The sequence below is a fragment of the Grammomys surdaster genome, unplaced genomic scaffold (assembly GCF_004785775.1).
Source record: "Grammomys surdaster isolate TR1022 unplaced genomic scaffold, NIH_TR_1.0 958, whole genome shotgun sequence".
Taxonomy (NCBI): Eukaryota; Metazoa; Chordata; class Mammalia; order Rodentia; family Muridae; genus Grammomys; species Grammomys surdaster.
The window spans coordinates 529,776-557,143 of record NW_021605377.1 but is presented as its reverse complement, the minus strand read 5'-3'; the positions used below and the strand labels follow the sequence as shown (position 1 = coordinate 557,143).

General features: G+C 41.2%; 1 protein-coding gene across 1 annotated transcript in view; it reads left to right on the top strand.

Annotated features, from left to right (window-relative positions):
- Ano4 (anoctamin 4) overlaps positions 1–18,959 on the top strand; it is a 162,760-nt gene extending 143,801 nt beyond the window's left edge. Inside the window, exons 21-26 of the mRNA XM_028783084.1 lie at positions 1,673–1,825; positions 3,157–3,304; positions 9,271–9,390; positions 13,522–13,627; positions 15,950–16,149; positions 18,168–18,959. Of these exons, the coding sequence (XP_028638917.1) occupies positions 1,673–1,825; positions 3,157–3,304; positions 9,271–9,390; positions 13,522–13,627; positions 15,950–16,141 (719 nt within the window). The 3' untranslated portion in view covers positions 16,142–16,149; positions 18,168–18,959. The remainder of the gene's footprint in view (positions 1–1,672; positions 1,826–3,156; positions 3,305–9,270; positions 9,391–13,521; positions 13,628–15,949; positions 16,150–18,167) is intronic.
- The last annotated feature ends 8,409 nt before the right edge of the window (positions 18,960–27,368 follow it).

Here is a 27,368-nt window from a genome sequence, read left to right as displayed (position 1 = left end):
GTTCTATACATTACTGTTACTGGTGATATCAGCTACATTTTAATACATTTCTCAGATTAAAGAAGTGTTCATATATATATATATATTTTAGTGTGTTCATAGAAATTATATATAATGTATTCATATATATATATATATATATATATATATATATATATATATATATATATTTGTTTCTGAGGATCATTATCATAAGTAATGAGCTGGCTTTCTTTGCTGTTTTGGGACTCTCATCATTGCCATTATGTGCCAGTTGGAAAGCCAGAGTCTGACTCAAGTAGGGATAGTGAGACAGTAATGAAGTATCACTGATGGAACTTGGAGACAAATGATTCTGATGGCTCAGCTAGCAGAGATCTAATATCTATCCAAGAAAAGCACGAGCAGGAAAAATGCCAAATAAGGAACCATCATCAGGGTGTGGCATCAGCATATCTTAAGTGTTACATGAGGAGATGTTTTGGAAATATACAAATATCCTATTTTCAACGTTCCACCCACTAACTGTAGTATTCTTCCATGTAAGGTTTAATTAATGGTGGCTTCCCATCCTCTCCATTCTGTCTATGTTTATTAATTAAATTTTACCATGAAGAAGAGCCACTCTTTAGTCCCTGTGTGTTTATGGTTTGTATTTATTAGTATTTATGTTGATATGACTTTGACAGTCTTTGGGTTATGATCCAGTACCACTATGATATTGTTGTGCCCCATTACTCCAGCTTCGGCTGTTGGCAGTGCCTACACGTTTGTCATGTTGACGCGCCCCCATCATTTGTTGAGCGTCTCTTTACTTTTTCATAAGACAATCCAGTCTGCTTGTGTGCTTTTCCACCACACCCTACCATCAGACTTTCTGACAAGAAGCCCTGGTTCCATTAGTTGTTAAATGACATTTGGAAAGTATTGGGGTCTGAGGTAAACCTATTGCCTCTAAGCTTCCGTTGTTCTCAGGCCCAAGAATTACCTCTTCATCCAGACTTATAGCCTTCTTTTTTGTAAGAGAAGTTTCTTCAATGCATTATTCTTTTTTGAAATTAAATTATTTTATTTACATATCCAAATGTCACCCCCCTTCCCAATTTCCCTTCCCTGAGTTCTTCACCATATTCCCCCTCCCCTTTGCTTCTGAGAGGTTGCTCCCCCCCCATCCACCCCCATTTCACCCCTGCCAGCACCCCCCTTCCCTAAGGCATCAAGTTTCTACAGAATAAGGTACATCCTCTCCCACTGAGACCAGACAAGGCAGTCCTCTGCTATATATATGGGGGGGGGGCACAGACCATTCCATGAGTGCTCTTTGGTTGGTGGTTTTGTCTCTGGGAGCTCTGAGGGGCCCAGGTTAGTTGATATTATTCTTCCTATGGAGCTGCCATCCTCTTCAGCTCTTTCAATCCTTTCCCTAACTCTTCCATAGGCGTCCCCTACTCAGTCCAATGGTTGACTGTAAGTATCTGCATCTGTCTCAGTCAGCTGCTGGTAGAGCCTCTCAGAGGACAGCCATGCTAGCCTGTAAGCACAACATAGCATCAGTAATAGTGTCAGTATTTAGTGTCTGCACATAGGATGGATTCCAAAATATGACTTGATGTAATGATACATCTAGGTTACTGTCTCGTTGAAACAACCATGGGAAACTAACATTATTCATTCTCTCCCTTTCCCTCCCTAGTCCTTCAGTTCGGATTCACGACTATCTTTGTGGCAGCTTTTCCTCTAGCACCACTTCTGGCCTTATTGAATAACATCATTGAAATTCGACTTGATGCTTACAAGTTTGTTACTCAGTGGAGAAGACCTTTGGCTTCCAGGGCCAAAGACATAGGTAAGTTGGGTCCAAGTGTGACTTTTTAAAGATATGAAACAACTTGTAGAAAAATTTTAAAGCTTGCCTGATCCAGTGGCACACACCTTTGATCCCAGCACTAGAGTGACACTGGCAAGTATATCTTTGTGAGTTCAAAGCCTGCATGGTATACATATTGAGTTTCAGGCCCACCAGAGCTACATAGTAAGACCCTGTCTCAATAAATAAATACATACATGAATACATACATACATACATACATACATACATACTAAAAAAATTAAAAGTCATACACTTTAGGCATCTTAAGGTTTCATGTGATCTGATTTGGCTAATTTTTGAAGAAAAAACCAACTATATTGGTTTTAAATAATTTTATGCAAGAAATAAAGCCATCTATTCAGACAGATTGCTTTAGATTTCCAGTGTTTCATAAATTTGTGTTTAAATAGATGTTAGTTTGGTTATTTCTGCTGTAAGACATTGGAATCTAAAATACTGATTCATCACTTTTAAAAATCGATCTATTTGCTTCCACCCCACTGTACCCCCATTTTCCTCAATATTTTCCTTACATGAAGTAAAACTTCTCTAGTGGCAGAAATGAGCTTGGTCTTTGGCTAAAAATACTGAGGAAATTAATGGTGGTTTCCTATCCTCTCTATTTCTTCTATGTTTATTAATTAATTCTACCATGAAGAAGAGTCATCTTTTATCCCTGGGGTGTTTTCAGTTTGTATTTCTTAGTATTTATGTTGATATGATTTGACAATCTTTGGGTTTTGATCCAGTCCTGCTCTGCACAGGATGTAGCACTCTTTAGAGCCACTGGGATACCCTCAGATGCATGCCTGTATCCAGTACTGAGAACATAGCAGCTAGGCACCACCCAGTGAGTGGAACTGGGAACTGGATGCAGATACTTTGCTCAGAGTAGCCTCTTACCATTTAAATGAAGAAAGTGTTTACTCACTGGATGTCAACTTGAGCCAGCACATCAGGGACAGTCTGCAAAGGTGAGCAGAAGAGATCTGGTCATTGCCACTGAGGAGTGTCCACTCTAGTAGGGCCTTGACACTGTGTGCCGATCTTATCAGATGGCACGTGAATGATTTGGCGGCTAGAATTCTTTGACTTATGTCTGATGCTGACCCTAAGTCATGAGTACATTGGTACATGATGCACCTACAGAAATTCCTTCAATTCCAAACTGTTTGAATAACAGATAATAACTCCTTGTTGCCAGAGGCATTTGGAAAGATAAAAAGAACTTTCACAGGTAGATTTGCCTTGTTGATTTCATTCTCAATACCTTTGGAGGAACTAACACCACCCTTCTCTCTGAACAGGAATTTGGTATGGAATTCTTGAAGGCATCGGGATTCTCTCTGTTATTACGAATGCATTTGTCATAGCAATAACATCCGACTTCATCCCTCGCTTAGTATACGCTTATAAGTATGGACCTTGTGCAGGCCAAGGAGAAGCCGGGCAAAAGTAAGTGCTGGAAAACGATTATGAAACTTCCATTTCCTAGTCACTGCATGGTGTTGGACACAGAGAGAGGCTTTTATACCGGGGCATGTGACACACAAGCCCAGACAAGGCCTGTGGCAGGGAAGTGAAATTATATCAGTACGTTTTCAGCCAAAGAAAACACATCCCACTTATGAAAGGGTTGAAGCCCAAACAAGTCAGACAAGTTTCAGACGAGTCTAATGTGAGAGTAGCAGTTATACTTTCCCTACTGTCTAACTCCTGCCAACTCCGAATTCACAAATGTGTGAGTTCCTAAGGGGTGTAACAACAGAAACAGCACGTGACCTAGTATAACATGTAATTATGGAGATGCTATGAGTTTATAAAAAGGGAATTACTATCTGAGATTCACACTGTCATGCTCTGGAGGCTGCAAATTTTACATGAGGACTGTGGACCCCTGTACCTAAGACCCAGAAGGGACTCAATAAATATCTGTGTAACGTGGGGATTATGTTTTCCCTAGCTATGATCAGTCAGACTAAGACATAGTCCTGTGTCCTTAGGTTCAGACTAGAATGTACATGATCAGATAAAACCTAATCATTATTATCACACACCACCTAGCTTTTATTTCTGTGCTTTGCCAAAAGTCTTAGCATACATTACCAGGCCCTAAAGTGACAATAATAATCTAACTCTAATTGCGGTGTTTAGATTGTCTGCCTATGGTCTTTGATGCCTAGAAAATTGTCTTATACGGTTGACACCTAATAAAAGCAAGCCTGCCTCCTAGTTTACAGTCTTAGCCAAATTCATTTGCTCCCTAACACACTGTAGGCAAGTGGAGTAACTTGCCTGATTTCAGCAAACCCGGTCAGGCTCCAGTCTCACCATTATCTCACGTGAATGCACTGAGGCATGGGTGATCAAGGGCTGTGACAGAGCTCACAATCTAGCTATGAAGTCTTCTACCACAGTAAGCCCAGGGCTATTAAACATTAATTGTCTAGCAACTTTAAGTGAGCCTATCGAGTCTTTAGAACCAAGACTTAAAGACTTGGAATATACTGCCCAGGCATTACTTCCTAATTACAATCACTGTCAACAGTCTCTACTTGATTTAGTCTGAAAAATCTTTCCATCACTGAAGCCACTTTCAGATAGAGTCTGCATTTGATTCTCAAAACAACTCGAAGAAGGATAGACAGTATTATCCTCACTCCGTAGAGCAGAGGGTTGTTAAAGGGACAAACTCCACCATAACTGCTGGAACCGACACAGAGGTAGAGCCATGCCCACACAGACCTCTCTATTCTTACCTCCAGGGCCCCAAATGACTCTGGCTCGTCTCACTGTAAATGTCCTGAGTTTAATCTTTAATAACGTGTTCCGATCCTTCCCCACTTCTGCTTATGGTGAAACTTGTAATTGGTTTTGGGGGAATCAAAATGAACAGAGAACAGATCTGTAGAGCTGACAGTGAAGCAAAGCTTTAGAAGTCTAGCAGCCTACCAGTCTTAAAGCAGCATTCGTGGTGATCAGAATTTACCGACTACGCCTTGGTTTCTTTTTATTGGACTCTGTCTATCTCTGGGCATTTTATTTGCAAAGTTTCTCTTTATGAGCTATCTGCAATGTTCCAGATTAGACTTCTTGTCTCTAATCCCTTGTCCATTATTCTTGTTTGTATGTGTGTGTGTGTGTGTGTATCTCTGTGTGCGGGGTGTATGTGTGTGTGAAGGTGTGTGGTATATATGTGTCCCTATGGTGTGGTGTGCATGTGTATGGTTGTGTGTATGGTTGTGTGTGTGGTATGGGCATGTGTATATATGTGAGAATACATGTGTGTAAGTGTGTGTTGTGTGAGGCTGTAGATGAGGGTATGTGTATGCATGTGTGTGGGAGTGTGTGTGTAGGGGGGTGTGGTGTGTGTAGGTGTGTGATATGCAATGCGTGTGTATGCATTCATGTGTGTATGTGTGTGTGATCCTTAGTGATTCTTAGCTCTGTCATAGCAGGCACCCTATTACTTTACAGTGATTTCTTTCTTATCATCATCTTCTTTTCCTCTTTCTCTCCTTCCTCCTCTGCTACTTGTCCAACTTAGAAATGCTCTAGAAATAAAAAAGCTTGCCGAGGAAAAGCAGGGTAAAACCTTGGACAGTTGTAAGCTTTTGCAATGCAATGGGCAGGTAGCATCAAATCCCACTTGTGATATAGACCAGCTGTAGAAATGATGTTGCCCTTTAAATTGAACCTAAATCAAACATGCTCTACCCAAGGCTGTCACTGTACCTTCCCATAGCTCTGTGTTACAGCAGTCAGTGCCTCCTCTTCTCTGTTGGGTGCACTCACCTTGGCTCCTCCAGGGAGGACGCCTTCACTTGTGTACATAGTGTCCATTGGTTCCCATGACCCTTGTCCCTGAGATGACACATTTTAGGTCTGCCTAATGGTGTTCCTGGCTCTCCTATTGGTGCTGTTCCCAAGCAGATTGCAGACTGCTTAAAAGGAGGGATCACATCTTTCCTGTCCATTTCGTGACCATTAAAAGTAGAGTCACTCTCCCCTGTTCTGGATGCCCAGCAGTCAGGTGTTCGAGGCTTCTAGTAGGAAGACAGTCTGTTTTAGTCAGGTCTGCAAAGAAAAGAAATGGCTTAAGGCAACACTTTCTACACATCACATGCACACACACACAAAAAATCTTCTGAGCACTTCATCTTTCCCCTTTGTGGGTTCTTCCTCATCTTCTGTAGCTGCAGCTCCTACTGCTCACCTCCTCCTCTGGGGGGAGGCCCCCTCTTTTGGGGGGGTTATCTTTACATAGGGCCCTTAGAAAGAAATCTGGAGAACTTTGAGCAGGCATTAAGATTCAGGATCATGCTAGAGACGCAGAATGCTCTTGGTCTTGGGATTACCATGTGACATACACAAAAATCCAATGCCCTTGGTAATTGCTAAATCAAAGCTGCTTTTCCACAGAAATGGTGATGTCATAAAGAGTTAGAGTCCAGATCGAGGACTCTGTGCATTCATAGAGTTAATCACAAGCATATCTTCCTTAATGAATAATAGAGAATATATCTGTATAAATCCTATAATCACTTCTGCACTCCGCTGTTAGCCTGAGACACTTTATCCATAAAACACATTTGTCTTTAAGTACATAAACCCAGTCTAATTTCCCCTAGCATTTTCCAACCTTTGATTTCAATTCCCAGGCTGTTAGTGTCACAATCCCTAAAACCTCAAAGGCAAACTTTATAGCTGATTCAAAGGCATTCAGCAGCAAGTCTGATCTGCAATCAACAAACCTGAAAGTCAACTTCTGGTTCTGTTCTTCCTTCTAATCCTGGTGACAATGATCACATGGTGTCCCCATCTTGTACATTAAGTAATTAAAAACAACAAGTAACCAATGTTTTTAAAGGATAATTCTCACTTTTAAAGGCATGAGATGTTTTCAAAAGATACTTGAGAGAAGTATGTGTCCTGATCCAAGTCTCCTTACTTGAAAAATGCTTTCAGAGGAATCTACTCGTCCTTTAGGGAAACTTCCTTTACAATTATAAGAGACCTTTCTTTGTCTGGTACTCTTTGGAGGATGGTTCCTCTCATTTTTCTCTTATCATCTGGATAGCTTCATCTTCATTCTCTCTCCCTGTCCCTGTCCCTGTCCCTCCCCCTCCCCTTCCCCCTCCCCTTCCTCCCTCCTCCCCCTTCCTCTCCTTCTCCTCTCTCTCAATAGTAGTGGGTATACAGAGCATATGCTAGCAAACCAAGTGGTAGGCATGGCATCAGTCTGCCCTTGATGGCCCTCCAACTGTGACAGATGTACAGAGTAGATGGACAGACATCACTGGCTACTCTGTAGGTGAACCTTAAAGTATGAAATCCCAATTCTCTAAATTTATAGCAGACTCAACTTTCTAATATGGCAGTGATGGGATTTTACCATTGTAAAAAGAATCAGGGAAACAGTTCAGTATTAGTGGCCCTTCTGCCGTGACGTTTGAGATGTTATAGAACGAAGATAACAATATGCTTGTATACTAGGTCCACATTTAATTCTATGTACATATGGGTAACCAGCCACGGAAGACACATTTCCAACATAGGTTTGTGCCTGGCATTACATCAATACGCTTAGTAGATTGGTTCATGGATTTATTCTCTTTTTTACTTCTTTGGGTAAAGGATGAATGATATCGTTCATAAGACAGGTGACTATTTGAATTTAGATTTTGTCAACAGGCATTTTAAACAAAACCAGAAGACAACGCCTTTAATCTCCATAAAGCTTCAGAGCTGATTTGTGGGATAAGAGTACAGGCAGAGCTATGAATATTCCATGTCAGTACTGGGCCTGCCTTTTGCCTGTTCCCAGACCACTGCTCAGCTCCTAAGATAACTACTAAATTCTGTGTGTCAAACTACCAGCTCTCTCTGCAACAGCTATCAACACACTGCTACTGTGTCTGCATGCCCTGTTCTAGACAGTTCCATTCGTCCTCTAGACCACCATCTCAAGAAGTACGGAGGACTGGGGAATATTGCGTCTCTGCTGACCATGTGTATTACCCTCAAGTGTCTGGACAAATGGTTCTTCGAGCTCAGCTCATCTTTGTAAAGGCTATGATGAGGACAGTGGTTTGTCCTAGACATGATATGAAGAAGCCATGTGCTTTGGGAATTGCTTGTGTCATCATTTTGGCTTAAGATTTAGTAGCTTAGGATGAACACATCAGACATGATAATGAAGATGCTCTAAGGAACATACTTATTCATTTCACAATATGTATTGACCTGCAGAAGGCATGGTGTACATAAAATGAGCAACCACCACTCACGTTTGTCTTGCATTTGGCTAAATATAGTGCTATATGCTTTACCTACATAGTGTCATTTAATCCCTAAATAAGTCTATATAGTGAACTTTCCTTTTTCACTTAAAGAATTACATATGATGGGACCAGTAAGATGACTCAGAAGGCAAAGGAATTTGTTACACAAGCCTTGCAAACTGAATTCAACCCCCCAAATTCATGTAAATATGGATGGAGGGAACTAACTCCACAAAGATGTCCTCTGACCTCCTCAGATGCACCATGACATGTCCCCCCACACACATATGTCTTTTTCTCTCCCTCCCTCCCTCTCCCTTTCCTTCCCCCTCTCTCCGTCTCCCTGTCCCTCTCCTTCCCCCTCTCTCCCTTCCCCTCACTCCCTCCCCCACTCTCTCTCTCTCACACTATCATTACATTAGTAATAATAATGAGTAAATTATTTTAATTAAAGAATTATATAAAGTAAATATGAACAAAGAACAATCATCTGAAAGTGTTCTCATGTAATCCCTTATTCTGTACTCTAAAAAACATAAGAAGAAGGAAAAAAGCTGACAGAGTAGTCATTAGGATCTCTCTCTCTCTCTCTCTCTCTCTCTCTCTCTCTCTCTCTCTCCTCATACCATTCAGAAAGATCCATAGAATCTCTGACATGTCATTTTTCCTCCCATCAGTCAGCTAAATTCCGTGTTGCTGGATTTCATGAGTGCATAAAACCACTAGACCCTAAAATAAAATGTAAGACATCCGCTCCGCTCCCACAGTCCTGCAGTTAAAGGGAAAAGACTTAAGTATGCAGCCAACATGAGTACAAGCTCAAGGATAATCCTGATCTGAATGTAGTGGCACTTCAGAGAGAAGTGGGTGAGTCATGCTGACTCTGGGTGAGGAAACCTTCTCCTTCTCGGAATAGGTGGTGTTTTGGTTGATCACCAAGGACAAGTAATATTTACACTTCCAGACAAAGGAGAAGGGGTTCCTAAGAAAAAGGAAATGCAAGCCGAGGCATGGAAGCCTATGATACATCCGTGGCATAGCCTCGCTGTAGAGGGAGATGCTGATTGAAAAGGCATTAGTGACAGAGAGGTAAAGGGATGAGAACTATTGTAATTATACAATCCGCATCTCTTTCAGGTGCATGGTTGGCTATGTGAACGCCAGCTTGTCTGTGTTCCGAATTTCTGACTTTGAAAACCGGTCTGAGCCAGAGTCTGATGGCAGTGAGTTCTCAGGAACTCCTCTGAAGTACTGCAGGTAAGTGTGAACCTCACCGTGCTTTCTGCTAAGTTCAAGTGGCTCTAGCATGGAAAGGTTTTGCTGACAAAACCTTCTGGCTAAGTCTGTTTAAAGTAGTAGTTCTCATAATCAAAATATATGGTATGAAAAAAATATGTTTCCAGTAAAAGAAAAAATACCCAGTGTTTGGGCAGAAAATATATTAAAACTTGTGGTTGAGTATATGCATGATTGATGTACAAACAAGGTTCTGGCAAACCAAGGGTGAATATAATTTATATTGCCTGCCCCCAAAAACACATGCTTCAGAGAGAATAAAGGTAATTAAAAATGTCATGGAACATGTTAGAAGAGCAATATAGATTGTGTCTCATTTGCTTAATTTTTAATAAAAATTAAACAACACAAAAATAAAGCAGTGTTTCTCAGTCCTGAGGGTATTAAACATCACCTGTTGATGTTTTCATTTTGATTAGTTTTTTTTGAGAGTGTCATCCAATATAATTTGATCACATTCATCCCCTCCCCTACTCACCCCCATTTCTCTCCTCACCCAATGTTGTGACCTTTTTTAAAATTTTTAGCTCATCAAGTCCAAAGTATACTGCCCATGTGCTCTTGGATATGTGGCATTCCACTGGAGCATGGTGGACCGTATTCCAATAGAGCCACATCCTTAAAGAAAACTCACTGTCCTTCCAGCAGATAGCCGTTGCCAATAGCTTCTTACTCAAGGGTTGGACTTCATGCCCACTTTCCCTGTCCATGCTGGTATTTTATCTGGCTCCAGCTTCCATAGGTCTGTCACAGTCACTGTGAATTCACATGTGCAACTGCCTTGCTCTATCCCAAAAATATGTTTCTTTAGTTATTCACTATCTCTGATCTTCAGCGTCTTCTCACCCTGGTCCACAGTGCTCCCTGAGCTTTGAGAGGAGGAGAATAATATAAATGTTTATTTAAGATGGAACACTCTGCAGTATTTTATTCTCTGAATCATCACTAATTGTCAGTCTCTGTGTTAATCACTATCGACTGCAAGATGATAAAAAATGGGAAGCTTCTTTTACTGGGGCTCAGGAATGTACTAATCTATAGGTATCAGCTTAATAGAATCCCCATTTGGTCCCCATGGTAGTAGGTTCTCCCTGGAGACTATGATCTATGTAGCCACATGTTCTTGGCCATATAACAGAGTCAGTATGAGTTTCAGCTTGTGTAGCAGGCCTTAATTCCAATCAGAAAGTGGTTAGTTACTCCCGTGACAGTATACCACTATTGTACCAGTGGGCATGTCTTACCAGGTCAGATATTGTAGCTCAAAGAGTTCGCTGCTGCAAAAGAATGGTAATCAGAGCTTGGCAGTGATGGCACTCACCTTTAATCCCAGCACTTGGGAGGCAGAGGCAGGTGGATTTCTGAGTTCAAGGCCAGCCTGGTCTACAGAATGAGTTCCAGGACAGCCAGGGTTACACAGAGAAACCCTGTCTCGAAAAACCAACAACAAAAAAAAGAGTGGTAATCAGTTCACTCTTCCTGCAGTGTGCATAGCACCTCTCAGCACTGTTGAGATGAAGTCAATACCAGCTTGATGAATTCGTGTTCAATGACTCAAGTATTTAGTGTTTTTAGCAATAGGATCTTACTATAAAGTTCCCAGAGGATAACCAAGAGCATTGGTAGTAGTCTGTAATGTTTGAGGATCTATGGGACCTCACTGGGTCACAGCTGCAAAAAGGGGAACTCATGCCTGGAACTCATCTTTATTTGTTAAATGATAAGTATCATTTGAATTTAAAAGCCATTTAGTAGACTGGGAATGTAGGACAGGTGTTGGAGTACTTGCCTTACATGAATTAAACCCTGGGTTCAATCTCCAGCAGCACAAAAAACTAGGTATGGTGACACACACCTGGAACGCCAGCACTCTGAACATAGAGGCAGGAAAGTCAGACGTTGATGTCATCTTTGGTTACACCACGAGTTCGAGGCCCACCTATCTGAAAAAAAGTAAATAGATTTAAAAAGGTTTACTTCTAAAACTTTTTTGTTGTTTAAAACTAAAGTATATTTGTGGTTGTGAGCCTAGCCTTTAATGGCTTAGCCAAAAAAGGGTGTGGGGGGGGCTGGGATTGTGTGAGGGGGAGACCGGGAGGGGGCATGATTGGGATGTAAAATGAATAAACAAGTAAATGGAAAAATAAAAATAAAGTATAGAATACTTTCCAGCTTGTGCTTCCTGTTTCATAAGCCTAGCTGTCCTACATAACGAAATGAAAGCACCTTTCACAGTGACTAACACAAACGGGGTTGATATCTTCATTCATTTAGATTGTGATCACTTTGTTTAATGTTGTTAATTTTTTCTGAAATAATTATTTCTTTAAGGCCTTCAATTGCAAGAGAAATGCATACACATATGTGTAAAATACATATACATATATATATATATGTAGATATGTAGATATATAGATATAGATAGATAGATAGATAGATAGATAGATAGATAGATAGATAGATAGATAGATAGATATGCATTCATCATAGAATAGCCAGTGTTAGAATTCTTTTTCAGTTATATGTCAGGTAATGCACCTGAGTTGGCTCTCAGCCTGAAAATATCTGCACATGCTGTTAAATTTTTAAAACATCTTCTCAAGTGGATCAGTGACCTGGAAAAGAATAATTTTCTAAAGGCAAAACTAAGCGGATCAGGAGCCAAGAGTATGCAAGAGTACAACAAGCAACGTCTACCCACAGAGGATCTGCTGAACAGGGTAGAACTGGGCTTCGTTTCAAAGGCTTCCCATGGGCTGGAAGCTGAAAACAGTAGTGAAGTGGCGAGCCTATGAGTAATTCTAAACATATTCTACGCAAGATACCTATAATATAACCACACTATATAACTGTACAGTAGTGAAAATAAACAAGAGACAGGCAACATAACAGAAAATAAGAAAACAAGCTTCAGAGGACTGTATATGATGTCATAGACTTTGCGTGTTGGAGAGATAGGTTGGATAGATAGTAAAGAACACATACTGCACTCAAAGAGGACCTGGAACCCCATCTAGTGTATCTGACACCCTCTATGGACTTTGTGGGCTCATGAATTCACACATATACATTCACACACTAAAAAACAAAAATTAAAAAATAAAAATGAAATCTTTCTTAAAGGTATAATATCCTTACATAAAGCTCAAACACAAATAAAAGTAAATAGTATAACATCCTCACAAATGTATAAGCTGATCCGAAGAAGGGATCAAGCTTGACTTTTTACAAACTCCACCCCCCAAATCATAACTTTTATTCAGACAATGGACTTCTCTGCTTCTCTACAACAGATATGTTCAAACAATCAATGCTTCCAGATGGTTCTAAATGCATGGAAACTTTATAACACTGGGGACACTTTTCAATGGTGATGTTAATGATGGTGACAGCAGCAATGAGTTGTCCTTGTATAGATCGAAGTTTCCAGGATGATGCCTGACCCCGCATAGGTGTTCAACAAACACACGCACAGCTCAATGGCAGTTCAAATGTTAGAGGCTGAGGACAAGGTGGGAAGGACTCATTAATGGCAAGCAGCAGAAATCGCATGTAAATTGGCATGCTCAAAGAGAAATTTGTAGTTTAAGGCAGTTGGCAGCATCAAGAAGCCACATGAAGTTTCCTTTAAATTACAGTGCTAATAATTGGGCAGAGTCAGCAGAAATAGTCTCTGTTATACATTGATTTTTTTTTCCTGTAGCATGTTGTCTCCCTCCCTCTCTTTGTCTCTCCCTCCCTCCCTCTCTGCTACCCCAACTAATTTGTGGTTGCCCCTAGCATTTCTTTGGACTTAGTGATAATTCACTTAACAATAATTCTAATAAGCCTCCTGGTAATGGATCTTAAGAATCTGTTGAGTGAGAGGTAATTCCTACCCAACCACCATGGATGATTACCCAAAGAAGAAGAGATATTGTTTTACCAAAAGAAAAAAATGGTAGACAAAGTAACAGATGTCTAGCTTAGAGAAAGGGTTTTTTTTTCTTCAACATTTGTTTAACATGTGTATAAAGACTACGTAGTGAGAATGGAAGAGATTTGAGGACCTGAAGAACAGGGTTAGGATACAACCTTCTCATGTGTTTGTAGATATCGGGACTACCGGGACCCTCCTCATTCGTTGGCACCCTATGGCTACACACTGCAGTTCTGGCATGTCCTCGCAGCTCGGCTGGCTTTTATCATTGTATTTGAGGTGAGTTTTCTCAAATAGTTCCTTTATTTCCTTTGGCATGATGATGTCACTTGGAGTAACAACTAAAAACGTGACAGAGACTTCCAGCGCCAACACCAACTTTACAAAGTAGCATGGCCATATAATGTAGCTTCACTTTCATCTTTTTCCTTAATTAGAACATTCAAGTTTTCCAGAAAATGTTCCAAAGCCGTTTAGTAACAAGGCAGGAGTCATAGGCAGGCCCTACATTTAATATTCTAGGACCATGATTCATAATCTTTAAGAGGAATGCTGTTTTCCCATCTCTGCTTCCAAAGGTGCTGAGATATTGTTTGTGATGTCCTTTCCTCTCCAAGATGGTGCAGGTGCTCCCAGATGGTTTGGAAGACATTGAACTTGATACTCCACCTGTTGCCTCTGTGTACATCACCGTGGCATTACCTAGGCACTGGTTACTGGAGAGTCAAAGAGACCTAGGAAGCACAGTCTTCCTGGCAATTCCCTGTATTATGTTTCAGTAAAAATATATCAGCTGTTTTCTTTGGGGCTTTTAGGAGATTTTGTATTGCTATAACTCCATTTATAAAGTCAATTCCATCTCTTGTCACATATATTGGACAAGAGTCTCTTGTCGCATATATTGCCAGATTCATGAAAACCAGAGATACCTCTTTTTGGACTGGAAGTGTCTTAAAACTTTGAGACAACTTTATCATCACTTTGCCCTGTCACTCCAGACAGCCAAAGGAAGATGATATTAAGCTCTGATGCCCTGGAAATAAACTAATTGATGGCTAAGTCCTTATTTTTAGACATTTTTACTACATTTGTCTCTTTATGTGTGTGCGCACATGTATACCAATGCCAGTGTAAATATGTGGCCTCCAGGGGGCAGCTTCTTGCTGCAGTCAATGCTTTCCTTCCACCTTTTGGGGGAAGGAATTCAGTTTGCCAGGTTTGATGGTAAGGATCTTTAACTCAGTGGGCCACCCTCAGTCCCTCTTTAAAGAAGAAATGTCTCCCATGTGTGGTAGCACAGGGCTTTAATCCCAACATTCATGAGGCAGAGACAGGGCGATCTCTGAGTTCTAGGTCAGCTCTGTCAACAAAGATTTCTGAGTCCATGAGACCCTGTCTATAAATAAATAAGAAACAGGTATGCTTAACCTAACCTGATCTTACATTGTTTTTCAAACTAAATAAGAAAGGGTACTCGAGTTGGCTCAGTGGGTAAAGAGTTGCAGGAAAATATAAGAGTTTGCATTTGGATGCTCAGCTCCAATGTAAAAACGAGGTGAGCTGGGACATGCTTGTAATGGCAGCACAAGGAGAAGTGAAGACAGATGGGTTCCAGGAGCTCCCTGACCAGCCACTCTGACCCAAACGGTAAGCTCCAGTCTCAATGAGAGACCTGTCAATCAAATCTAAGATGAAATACGATGGAGGAAGACTCCCAACATTCAGAGACCGGTAGCTTCTGCATACATACATACTAACAAGCACATCTGCAAGCACATTTGGGGACACACACATGAGCACACACACATGTGCACACACACATGCATGCATGCACACCATACATAAAAATATAAGAGTAGCGTTAAACTACTAAGCGGCTTTCAGTTTAGAACTTTCCATACCTTTCCTGTGTATTGTTATTAACTATTTAAAGCACTAAAAGAATACAGAAAAACCTCTTGGAAGAATTTTGTGTGGGCTGTGTGTCACTGAGTCTGTTTTAAATAAATGGAGAATCCTTATCACTATCCTTCAGCACGGCTTTATTGTCATTAAAGTAGTTGAGAGTTATAAAGACTCTTAACACGCTGTCATCTGGTAATTCACCAGTCATCATAGACAAAAATGACATGATTCTAGAGTTTCAGCCGTTCACATTTCAGGTAAGGAATGTGTGGCACTTTCCCAAAGAAAGAACCCGTCTTCCGGAAATCTCCATTTCCCCAGGCCCATGAGTGACTCTCACTGGGGTTTGCAAAGCACTTAACACTCTACACAGAATCTTCAAACTAATTCTAATTGTCACAGCGTGACTGGTTTGAGCATAGTTAAGTGACCGATGTTCAGGTCGGCTCCTTAGCAATGAGAACTGCTGAGCCAGGATTTGCTCTGGGTTTCTGTTTTCTGCTCTTCTTTGCTTGGAGTATCTCTCCTCAGCTGTCCTTCAGCCCCTGGCCCTCCTCTCTAGAAGGTGTCAGCAAACCAAGTTCAGTTCCCTTTGCCCTTTCAGTGCACGCCTCCCCCAGCCTCTCCCCACTTCCCCCACATCCCAGTCCCAGCTCCTTCTTCTGATTCCACTGTGTTTCTCTGTTGTGTTTTTAGCACCTTGTGTTTTGTATAAAGCACCTCATTTCCTATCTGATACCAGACCTCCCCAAAGATCTAAGGGACCGGATGAGAAGAGAGAAGTACTTGATCCAGGAGATGATGTATGAGGCTGAGCTGGAGCGCCTCCAGAAAGAACGGAAAGAGAGGAAGAAGAATGGAAAAGCACATCACAATGAGTGGCCATGACAAGGTTGGTGACCATTGTATCCAGGGAGAAGCCATACCCAGGTCAGGTGCAGAGCAGCTACTTCAAACACCCAGCAATGGAGTATAGAGTGTTAGCTAACAAGGGTCAAAATAAGCTAATTAGATGCTTCCAAAACCAGCTAATCATTGCAATTCAATCCTTCCTCCCACCTGGCCAGGCTGCCTTCTCCTTCCCTGTCAGATTCTGGCCTGGAGTGCAGGCTCTTTATAGTTTGGACCAGATAAGATATGCTTCCTTCTCCCTTCTCCTCCAGCCAGGCTGTTTTTCTTTTTTTCTATAGCCAGCACAAGTATCCCCTTCCTTCTGGTCGAAGTCTGCATCTCCCCTCCCCCATGGCTGATACATCTCTATCACACACTCACATTTTACCAGCTGTCTTTTGGTATCACACCACACCTTCTGAGAAGGTTCCTCAGACCTCTCAGTCCATTCAGATTTGACACCTAAAACACCTCGGGTCCCTACCATCACCATCGGCAATGTGCTAAGAGATAAATACCAATTTGTATTGTTCCATCAATGGTCCTCAAGAAAGCTATCAATCAGCTTTCTCAACACAGTACTAAGTTCACTTGGGAAATCTCTATGGATTGTAATTTTAATTCTTCCAACTAGTTAGTGTGTGAGGCCTGTAGAACCTAATAAGTGTACATTCGATGAATAAAAGTCAAAGTGAAGCTGAATATGTTACATGAAAACTCAACAGAGCTGCCACACATCCTATCAAAAAGCTCTAGAACTTTCTGTTAAGTTGGTGACTAGTTGTATGACGCCAGCCAGGTCACCCAGCTTCTCTGAGCCTACATTTCCTCTATAATGAATTGTTTAGATGAACCTTCTGTTCTCATACTCCATGAGACTAATATTATGATAGGAGTGGGTCCTTTGGCCTTTCATGTTCCTTAACATTTTCTTTGTTATTTGAACAAAAACTTTGAGGCATTTTGTTTTTTCTTCCAGTTCTGTCTCCAAAGGAAAAATGATATACAGAGAAAAAAAATTCCCTGTTGGCTAATTATAACAATATCTGCAGAGATGCATATTGTTGGTGGTAAATTTGCATCAGCCTGGCTGCATGTTGACAGCCAGGCAGGTTATTATGACTTTGACAAGACACTGAACGTAGAGGAAATAAGATAGAATTAAATCCTGCAGGAATCAACACCTGAACTCTGTCCCAATATTCAGATGCAGACCAAACTTGAACTCCATAAGAAACGAAATAATTCTGCCATTTGTAATGACTACTATCTGGCTGTGCCTATGGGAAAATTCCTGAACTTGCATAGGTCTACCTGTTGAGCTGAGCTAATAAGCAGCTCAAATGACGAAGTACCTGTGTGGCACTTTACCGAGCACTAACACACTGTAGAATGTTCTCCAGCATGTGTCTTACTGTTAAGCACCATGGCATAGCCAGCTGGATTCTGTATCTGCCTTTCACATTCTCTCTGTGTGTGGTCTGGCAGGTGGACTTGGTTTCTGTGTGTGGGAAAGTAAAGAAGGGGGAACAATGCCGGGCATGAGGCCATTTTGGTTTTTACTTTCTGGGAGTCTAGTGTACGTTCCACCCTCCCAGCCCCTATGAGCCTATATCACCATGGAGAATTGCCCCCTGAAAGTTCCAGTGGACATAGACCAAGGCACAGGTGCATGCCATTATCCTTAGAGACTGGGCTGGGCTGCAAGGCAAGTGACTCATCTTGGAAGAGTCTTCTGCCTTCAGCACTACATGCTGCTTTCTGCCTACCTCTCATTTATATTGGAAAGCATGATTTTTGTCTGTCTTTATTCCCACAAGAGCCCGCAGGATTCATAATACTTTAAATTGTCTCTCTAACTAGCCTGTCACAAAACAGACATACTGTTTTTCCTTCCTTTACTTCTTTTGGGGTTCCAAATTCGTTGAATGCCTTTGACATATGGTAAGTTCTCGAGCTATGGTGCACTATGGTGTAGAGGCGGCCTAAGTGTGTACAACTCTGATGTGTTTTCTCTTTCTAGGTGACAGTTGATTTCCAGGTGAAAGACCTGAATTTTGTTTACTTCTTCTGGCAGTGCAAAAGCACATTCAAGTGAATGACAAGCAGCGCACGCGCAGTGCATGCTGCAGACACCGCCGCGCAGCCGCAGACAGGGCGGCAGCGAGGAGACAGCTGACTGAGGTGGAGTCCCGCTGTTGCGAAATCATGCTGCAGTTCAGCACACAATTGCTATCTATCCATAAACCATTCTTGACCGAGCAAGCATGCACGTTATGGGCAGTTACATTCTCAAGTTTTTAAAACCAAGGGGAGACTTGTATACTGGGCCTGTTTTTTTAGCCTGTTTGCTACCTTTTTTGCATTCTATCCCATGTGAATTTTAGACACTGGGCTTAAAAGGGTATTTGGACATCTGGACACATTCCTAGAATGTCATCCTGTCCTGTTCTACATCACCAAATGACACAGAGAAGACCCTGTTTACAACTTTTTCTTTCTTTCTTTTTAAGTTCAGATCTTTCTGAAGAGATTATTCTATATGACGTATCTATAGCTATGTGTATGGCCATAGATGTATTTCTGTGTGTACATATGTATAGACATGTATTCCTACATATGTACATACAAATGCAGAGGTATATAAAGTACATAGGAATTCCTTACTTGTAAATAGCCAAAACAACCAGTACTGACATGAATGATGAATTTTCACATTTAAACAGTCACCAACATGAAGCCATGTTTAATTGCTTGTATAATGTGATACATTAGAGTTTAAAATAAATTTATGCACATGGAATATTTTCAGCTGGCTCTTCTGAACTTCCATTGTATTTTTCTCCTGGAATAAAAGGGATAACACGGTGCAATTTTTAATACAAGCTCTCTCACTCCTACTATGTTACTGGCAAATTCTTTCTCCCTAAGTGTGCTTTTCCTCCCTGCTCATCTCTTCCATTTACCTTCCATCGTGTCTTCTTAGGGCACAGAGCAAATTCCTTAAAAATCAACAGGAAGAGTTTGAAAATACTACTGGCATATGTAGGGGGAACAGGAAATTTAATCATCAATACTTAGAATGCTTTTTTGTCCCTGTATATTAAAATATCATACTAATTCTGAAGAAAAGACACCTGCCTGGGAAGTTGGTGGGGCAGGAAATGTGGTTTAATTATTACTCTACTTCCAGAGATGCAGAATCTTTCAAGTACATTTTCCTCATGTGTATTGGAGGTGTACACTATTTTGTATCATTGCATTATTAGCATGAAATGATTACTATGGTCAAATTTATATGCCCATGTTGTACTAGTTCATGTTTCTTTAACAAAAAAAAATGCATAAGATTGGACACTCTATAAAGAAGAGAGCTTTATTTAGAAATTTCAAGCTTAGGTGGTCCCAAGTAGGGCCACAAATGGGGAAGCCACAATTTGTGGCAAAATGATAGAATATCTAAAAGGGAAGTAGCTGTGTGCAGAAGGACAGATAACCTGGCAAGAAAAGATGCCACAGAAATTCAGGAGTCAGGCTCACTTATTTCTGGTAACAGTCTGATATCTCAGATCCCTAAGTCTGCAAAATTTCCATTAATCTTTACCATTAACCTAATATACTTCACTAGGTTCCAGGTGTCATGGTATCAAAATTAACACAAGACACAGGCTTTCAGCACGTCAACGTTTGGAGGACACACTGACACTACAGCCACCACTTTCCATAGCTGCTTCTGAGTGTGTGCTCATCTGTGTGTGTGTCAACTTGATATGCCAGTGAGAGAGGTAAGAATATCTCCATCATCACATCCACCAAAGGGTGGATCTGGACTCTCCCGGGCTGAGTTAGAAATAGATGGTCATTAGGTGCTTTAGACAGACAACAATTTCAACCATTTCTTAAACTTCTGGAGCTTCCCCTGGTCAGACAGTCCAGGTAGTGAAATATTAATCCTCACAGACCCCTGTAGTGCATACTGTTTCAGTCTCTGTGAGTTCATATGAGCTTTGCTCAGTTGTTTTAGAAGACCTTACTCTCCTGGTGTCCTCTGTGCCCTCTGTTTCCCCAATTCTTTCTGCCTTCCCTTCCACAATTCTTTCTGCCTTCTCTTCCACAGGTTCTCTGATCCCTGAGGGGAGAGATTTGATAGAGACCTCATGTTTAGAGCTATGTAGTCCAAGGTCTGACTCTCTCTCTCTCTCTCTCTCTCTCTCTCTCTCTCTCTCTCTTGCTGTAGGTCTCTGTATTTATTTTCATCTGCTGAAAGGGCAAGCCTCTCTGATGATGACTGAATATGGTATAGCATCATATGATTAGGAGTCATCTTATTTTTATATATTTTTTTAGACTAGTAGTACTTAGTTTTACCCTAGGCTATCTAGATTCTGGCTCTAGGTCACCCAAGTAGTATCAAGTATCAGTTCCGCCTTGCTGAGTGGACCTTAAGTCAGACATAGATTGGTTACTCCTATAAGACTTATGCCGCCATTGCCCTAGCATACTTTACAGGCAGATCAGACTGTAAATCAAAGATGTTGTGGTTGGGTTGGTGTTAACTTTTCTCTTTTGGTAGCCTGTAGAGTACCATTCTATATCATAAACACTAGAACATGGAGGAGAGTGGGGGTAAAGGTTCTACATAGGCACCAGCTAAATCTCTCCATGTTCAATAAGTTGTATGTGTGCCGTCTTCACTATTGGGGCCTGACTGTCAGTTTGTAGAGAGCAACCTATAGTCTAGGCAACAGCCTAGGTTTGGGGGGATTTCCATGTGACCGTTTGGGCAAACAACTCAATTGAATAAAACTCAGTTCAAGCACTGGATACTTCATTTAGTGACAGGAAATGGCTAGTAGGAGTTCTATCTTCTTTATTATTTGGAGACATCATTAGGGTCACTTTCATATCTTATAGGAAGTTTCCACTGCAATAGGTTTTCATACTGCCCCTCAAATAGCCTTCAGTCCTAGCTACCTCTCCCCTCATTCCTTTCCCCTGTCCCTTCTCCCCTCCTGTTATCCTCCTGTTTTCCCATATCCTCCCACATACCGTCACTATCACACTCAGCTTGAGTCTCCCACAAAATCTATTCTGTCTTTCCCCTCCTATTCTATTTATCCCCTAGGGATATCTATGTGTCCCCTTAGTCCTTTCTTCTATGTCTAACTGCTTTGAGTCTATAGACTGTAGCTTGGTTATCATTAATTTAATGGGTAATATCCATTAAATATTAGAGAACATAATATAAGCAAATACATACCATATTTATCTTTATGATTCTGAGATACCTCACTCAGGATGACTTTTCTAATTCCATCTATTTCCCTACAAATTTCACAATCTCATTTTTTAAGGAACTGAGTAGTACTCCACTGTGTAAATGGACCACATTTTTCTTTATCCATTCTTCTGTTGAGAAACATCTAGGTTGTTTCCAGTTTCTGACTATTATAAATAGAGCAGCAGTGAACATAGTTGAACCAGTGTCTGTGGTAGGCTGGATATATGCTCAAGAGTGGTATGACAAGGACTTGAGATAGATCCATTCCCATCTTCCTGAGGGATTTCCACACTGATTCCCATGGTGGCCGTACAAGTTTGCACTCCCACCAACAGTGGAGAAGTGTTCTCCACAGGCTCACCAGCATAAGCTATTGTTTGTGTTGATCTTAGCCATTCTGTCAGGATGGCTTAAGTTCCATAAGATGGAATCTCAAGGTATCTTTGATCTGCATGTCCCTGATGGATTTGAACATTTCTTTAACTGTTTCTTAGCCATTTGAGTTTCTTCTACTGAGAATTCTCTGTTTAGATCTGTGTTCCCTTTTTAATTAGATTATTTGGGTTTTTTGATATCTAGTTTCTTGAGTTCTTTGTATATTTTGGACATTAGCCCTTTATCAGATGTTTGGTTGGTAATAGCAAAATAACTGTCCCATTTCAACATTATACTTATCATTAAAATACCAGTTGTTAAGGTCATTCAGGAACAGAGAGATTTCAAGCAAAAAAGTTTTTTCAAATCACTATGAAGGAGGTTAGGTCTTTGAAAATTATAAAAATTCTTCATTGACTAAAAATGGAAACCTTCGTATTGTGTGTATATGTACTTGATAAACACTTACTAGATTTCTTTTTTGTTTGTTTGTTCTTGAGACAGGACTGCATGTAGCCTAGGATAGTTTTGAAATCATTATGTAGCTGTGGGTGCCCTTGAACTCCTGATTCTCCTGTCTCTGCCTACTGAGTGCTAGGATTTCAAGGATGCCCCACCATGTCTGGCTTCTAGATATCTTAAACAAAAGAAATGAAAATATATTTTTTCATGATTTGTTGACTCAGAGCCATTACTATAAAACCCAAACAAGTACATCAACCAGTAAGCTCTGTCTACTCCTCCATGGTTCCTCCATGTCTACTATTGAACAATCTACCCCATTCAGATACTTCCCCTCCACCTTACACCATTCTTAACTTAGTGAATGCCTGATCTTGCATCTCCGGTGAGCCTTCACATGATAAAGGTCAAAAAAACACCTTCACCTCCCCATTTCCTAACCAACTGTGGAGCTGCTACAGTCTTTAAGGTCTTCTCTGAGGTCTTTCAGTACCTCTTAAAATAGATTCATCTATTTACTTTATGCTTCTGCTTATGATAATACATTTTAACTCAGCCTCCTACAAATATGTATTTCAATATGGAAAACACAAGTGGAATACCACAACTTTAGGTAATCTCTTGTCTTCATCCACCCCCAGTGGGTTTTTAAAATTCACTTTACAACCCCATATCAGCCCTTCCTCACCTCCCAGTACCCCCTCACCCAAGTACTCCCATTCCACCTTCCCCTTTACTTTTGAGAAGGTGGAGCCCCCCCCCACCCCCGGATATCACTCCTTCCTACAAACACACATCAAGTCACTGCAGGACTAGATACATCTCCTCCCACTGAAGGCACATGGGATCCTCAGAGACAGCCTCTGCTCCAATTCTTGGGGGATCTGCATGAAGACCAAGCTGCTCATCTGCTACATATGCGCAGGGGACCTAGGTCTAGCCTGTGCTCACTCTTTGGTTGTCGATTCAGTCTCTGGGATCCCCAAGGGTCCAGGTGAGTTGACTCTGTCAGTCTTCCTGTGGAGTCCCTGTCTTCTTCAAGTCCCTCATCCTTCTCTCAACTCTTCCATAAGACACTCTAAGCTCCAACCACTGTTTGGATGTAAGCCTTTGCATCTCTTTCCATTGGTTGCCAGGTAGTGCTTCTTAGAGGACAGCTATGCTAGGTTCCTATCTGCAAACATAACAGAGTATTATCAATAGTGTCAGGGATTGGTTCTTGCCCATGGGATGGCTCTCAATTTGGGGCAGTCACTGGTTGGCCATTCCCTCAGTTTCTACTCTATCTTTGTCCCTGCACATCTTGTAGGCAGGACACATTTTGGGTAGAAGGTTTTATGGATGGGTTGTTGTCCTTATCCCTCCACTGAGAGTCTTGCCTGGCTACAGAAATTAGCCACTTCAGGATCCATATCCCCATGGCTAAGAGTCTCAGCTAGAGTCATCCACATAGACCCTCTGAGACCTCCTCCCATCCTAAGTCTGTCTCTATCAAGTCCTAGAGATTGCCACCCACAGCCAATCTCTCTTCTCTCTCCCCCGCTCTCCCTACATATGATCTCCCCCACCACCCTGCCCTGCTCCCTTCCCTATCCCCTCTTCCACTCAGTTCCCCCTTTCCATCAACCTCTGATGTCTATTTTGTTTCCCCTTCTGAGAAAGATTCAACCATCCTTCCATGTGCCCTCCTTGTTATTTGGCTTCTTTGGGTCTGTTGATTATAGCATGGTTATCCTGTACTTTATGGCTAATATCCACTTATAAGTAAGTACATGCATGTGTTGTGGAAATTATTTGAGAAATGGGTGGCATGGCTAGACTAGCTCCCTGGGTGCTGCCATGTTCCTGTGCTATGTTCCCACACTAACAGCTTCAGAGGCACCAGCCCAGGAGCACTGGCTCAGGCTCCATGAGACATTAGCGTGGCTGCTGTACCTGCCAGGCAGCTCTGTGGAGCCTATGGCTCTAAACATGGCCCTTGGGCTAACTCTGCCACCCTCATAATGCTCGGCTCAACCTCTGACAATATCCACCATGCTCGCAGTACCCGGTAGAATGAAAACTCTTAATGCGTAAAGATTATCCAATGGATTTATACATCAGCAAATACTCAATACACAAGATACCCACACAATTAGAATTGTTACCCAATATCTAATATTTTGACATGGTTTAACTACCCGAGACTCCTAGAGACATGGACATCTCCCACCATCTTTTTTCTCCTTCTCCTTTTTTCCTCCTCACTCCAGCTCCACCTACCTCTTCTCTGTCCAATGGCAGAGCTCTTGACACATGCATGTCCTCTTGGATCTGTGTTACCTCACTCAGGATGGTATTTTCTAGTTCCCTCCATTTGCCTGTGAAATTCATGATGTCCTTGTTTTTTATTGGCTAAGTAGTATTTCATTGTGTAAATTTTCTTTATCCATTCCTCAGTTAAGGGACATGTAGGTTGTTTACAGTGTCTGGCTATTACAAATAAAGTTGATATGAACATAGATGAACAAGTACCCTGGTGGGATGTTAGAGCATCTTTCGGGTATATGCTCAGGAGTAGTATAGATGAGTCTTGAGGTAGAACTATTTCCAATCTTCTGAAAAACTGCCAATTGATTTTCAGAGTGCTTGTACAAATTTGTAATCCCACCAGCAATGGAGGAGTGTTCTCTTTGTTCCACATCCTCACCAGTATGTGATATCTCTTGAGTTTTTTATCTTAGCCATTCTGATGAGTGTAAGGTGAACTCTCAGAGTCATTTTTATTTGCATTTCCCTGATGACTAAGGACATTAAACATTTCTTTCCTTCTTTCCTTTTTTCAAAGCAGTGTAACCTCGCCTCTGACAGTGGAACTGATGACTTACTATGTCTAATGTTTATTTTTAATTGGATGTTGTCTTTATTTGCATTTCAAATGTTATCCCCTTTCCCGGTTCCCTCCCCACCCCCATCCCATCCCCCCTCCCCTGCATCTATGAGGGTGTTCCTCCACCAACCCATGAACTCCTGTCTCTCCACCCTCGAATTTCTCTACACTGGAGCATTGAGCCTTCACAGTACCAAAGTCCTCTTCTCCCACTGATGCCCAACAAGGCCATCCTCTGCTACATATGCAGGTGGAGCCATGGGTCCCTCCATGTGTACTCTTTGGTTGGCGATTTAGTCCCTGGGAGCTCTGAGGGTTCTGATTGGTTGATATTATTGTTCTTCCTATGAGGTTGCAAACTCCTTCAGCTCCTTCAGTCTAACTCCTCCATTGGGGACCCCACCTGTGCTCAGTCCAATGGTTGACTGTGAGCATCCACCTCTGTATTTGGAAGGCTCTGGCAGAGCCTCTCAAGAGACAACTATATCAGGCTCCTTTTAGCATGCACTTCCTGGCATCCACAATAGTGTCTGGTGACTATATATGGGATGGATCCCTAGGTAGGGCAGTCTGTGGATGGCTTTTCCTTCAGCTCCTGCTCTACACTGTCTCCATATTTGCTCCCATAAGTATTTTTCCCCTCTCTAAGAAGGACTGAAGCACCCACACTTTGGTCTTCCTTCTTCTTGAGTTACATGTGGTCTGTGACTTGTATCTTGGGTATTCTGAGCCTTTGGGCTAATATCCACTTATCAGTGAGTACATACTATATGTGTTCTTTTGTGATTGGGTTACCTCACTCAGGATGATATTTTCTAGTTCCATCTATTTGCCTAAGAATTTCATGAAGTCATTGTTTTTAATAGCTGAGTAGTACTCCATTGTGTAAATGTACCACATTTTCTGTATCCTTTCCTCTGTTGAAGGATACTTGGGTTCTTTCCAGCTTCTGGCTATCATAAATAAGGCTGCTATGAACATAGTGGAGCATGGGTCCTTATTATATGTTGGAGGATCTTCTGGGTATATTCCCAGGAATGGTATAGCTAGGTGCTCAGGTAATACTATGTCCAATTTTCTGAGGAACTGTCAGACTGATTTCCAGAGAGGTTATGCCAGCTTGCAATCCCACTACTAATGGAGGAGTGTTCCTCTTTCTCCACATCTTTGCCAGCATGTGCTGTGACCTGAGTTTTTGATCTCAGCCATTCTGTCTGGTGTGAGGTGGAATAATGAAAAGGGAGACACTGCAATGAAAACCTAGGAAATTAAAAAAAAATCATCAGATCCTACTACAAAAGCCTATACTCAACCAAATTGGGAAATCTGGATGAAATAGATACAATTTTCTAGACAGATTCCAGGTGCCAAAGTTAAAACAGGATCAGATAAACCATTTAAACAGTCCAATAACCCCTAAAGAAATAGTAGTAGTCATTAAAAGTCTCCCAACAACAACAACAACAAACAACAACAAAAAAGGCCCAGGAACAGAATTCTATCAGACCTTGAAAGAAGACCTAATACCAATATTCTTCAAGCTGTTTCACAAAATAGAAACAGAAGGAACACTACCCAATTCATTCTATGAAGCCACAATTACGCTTTTGCCTAAACCACACAAAGACCCAACAAAGAAAGAGAACTTTAGACCAATTTCCCTTGTGAACATCAGTACAAAAAATACTCAATAAAATTCTCACAAACCAAATCCAAGAACATATCAAAACAATCATTCACCATGATCAAGTAGGCTTTATCCCAGGGATGCAAGGATGGTTCAATATACGGAAATCCATCAATGTAATACACTATATAAACAAACTTAGAAAAAAAAAAGATCAATTCTTTAGATGCTGAAAAAATATTTGACAAAATTCAACACCCCTTCATGATAAAAGTATTGGAAAGATCAGGAATTCAAGGCCCATACCTAAACATACTAAAAGCAATATACAGCAAGCCAGTAGCCAACATCAAACTAAATGGAGAGAAACTTGAAGCAATCTCACTAAGATCAGGGACTAGACAAGTCTGCCCACTCTCTCCCTATCTGTTCAATATAGTACTTGAAGTTCTAGCTAAAACAATTAGATAACAAAAGGAGGTCAAAGGGATACAAATTGGAAAGGAAGAAGTCAAAATATCACTATTTGCAGATGATATGATAGTATACTTAAGTGACCACAAAAATTCCACCATAGAACTCCCAAACCTGATAAACAACTTCAGCAAAG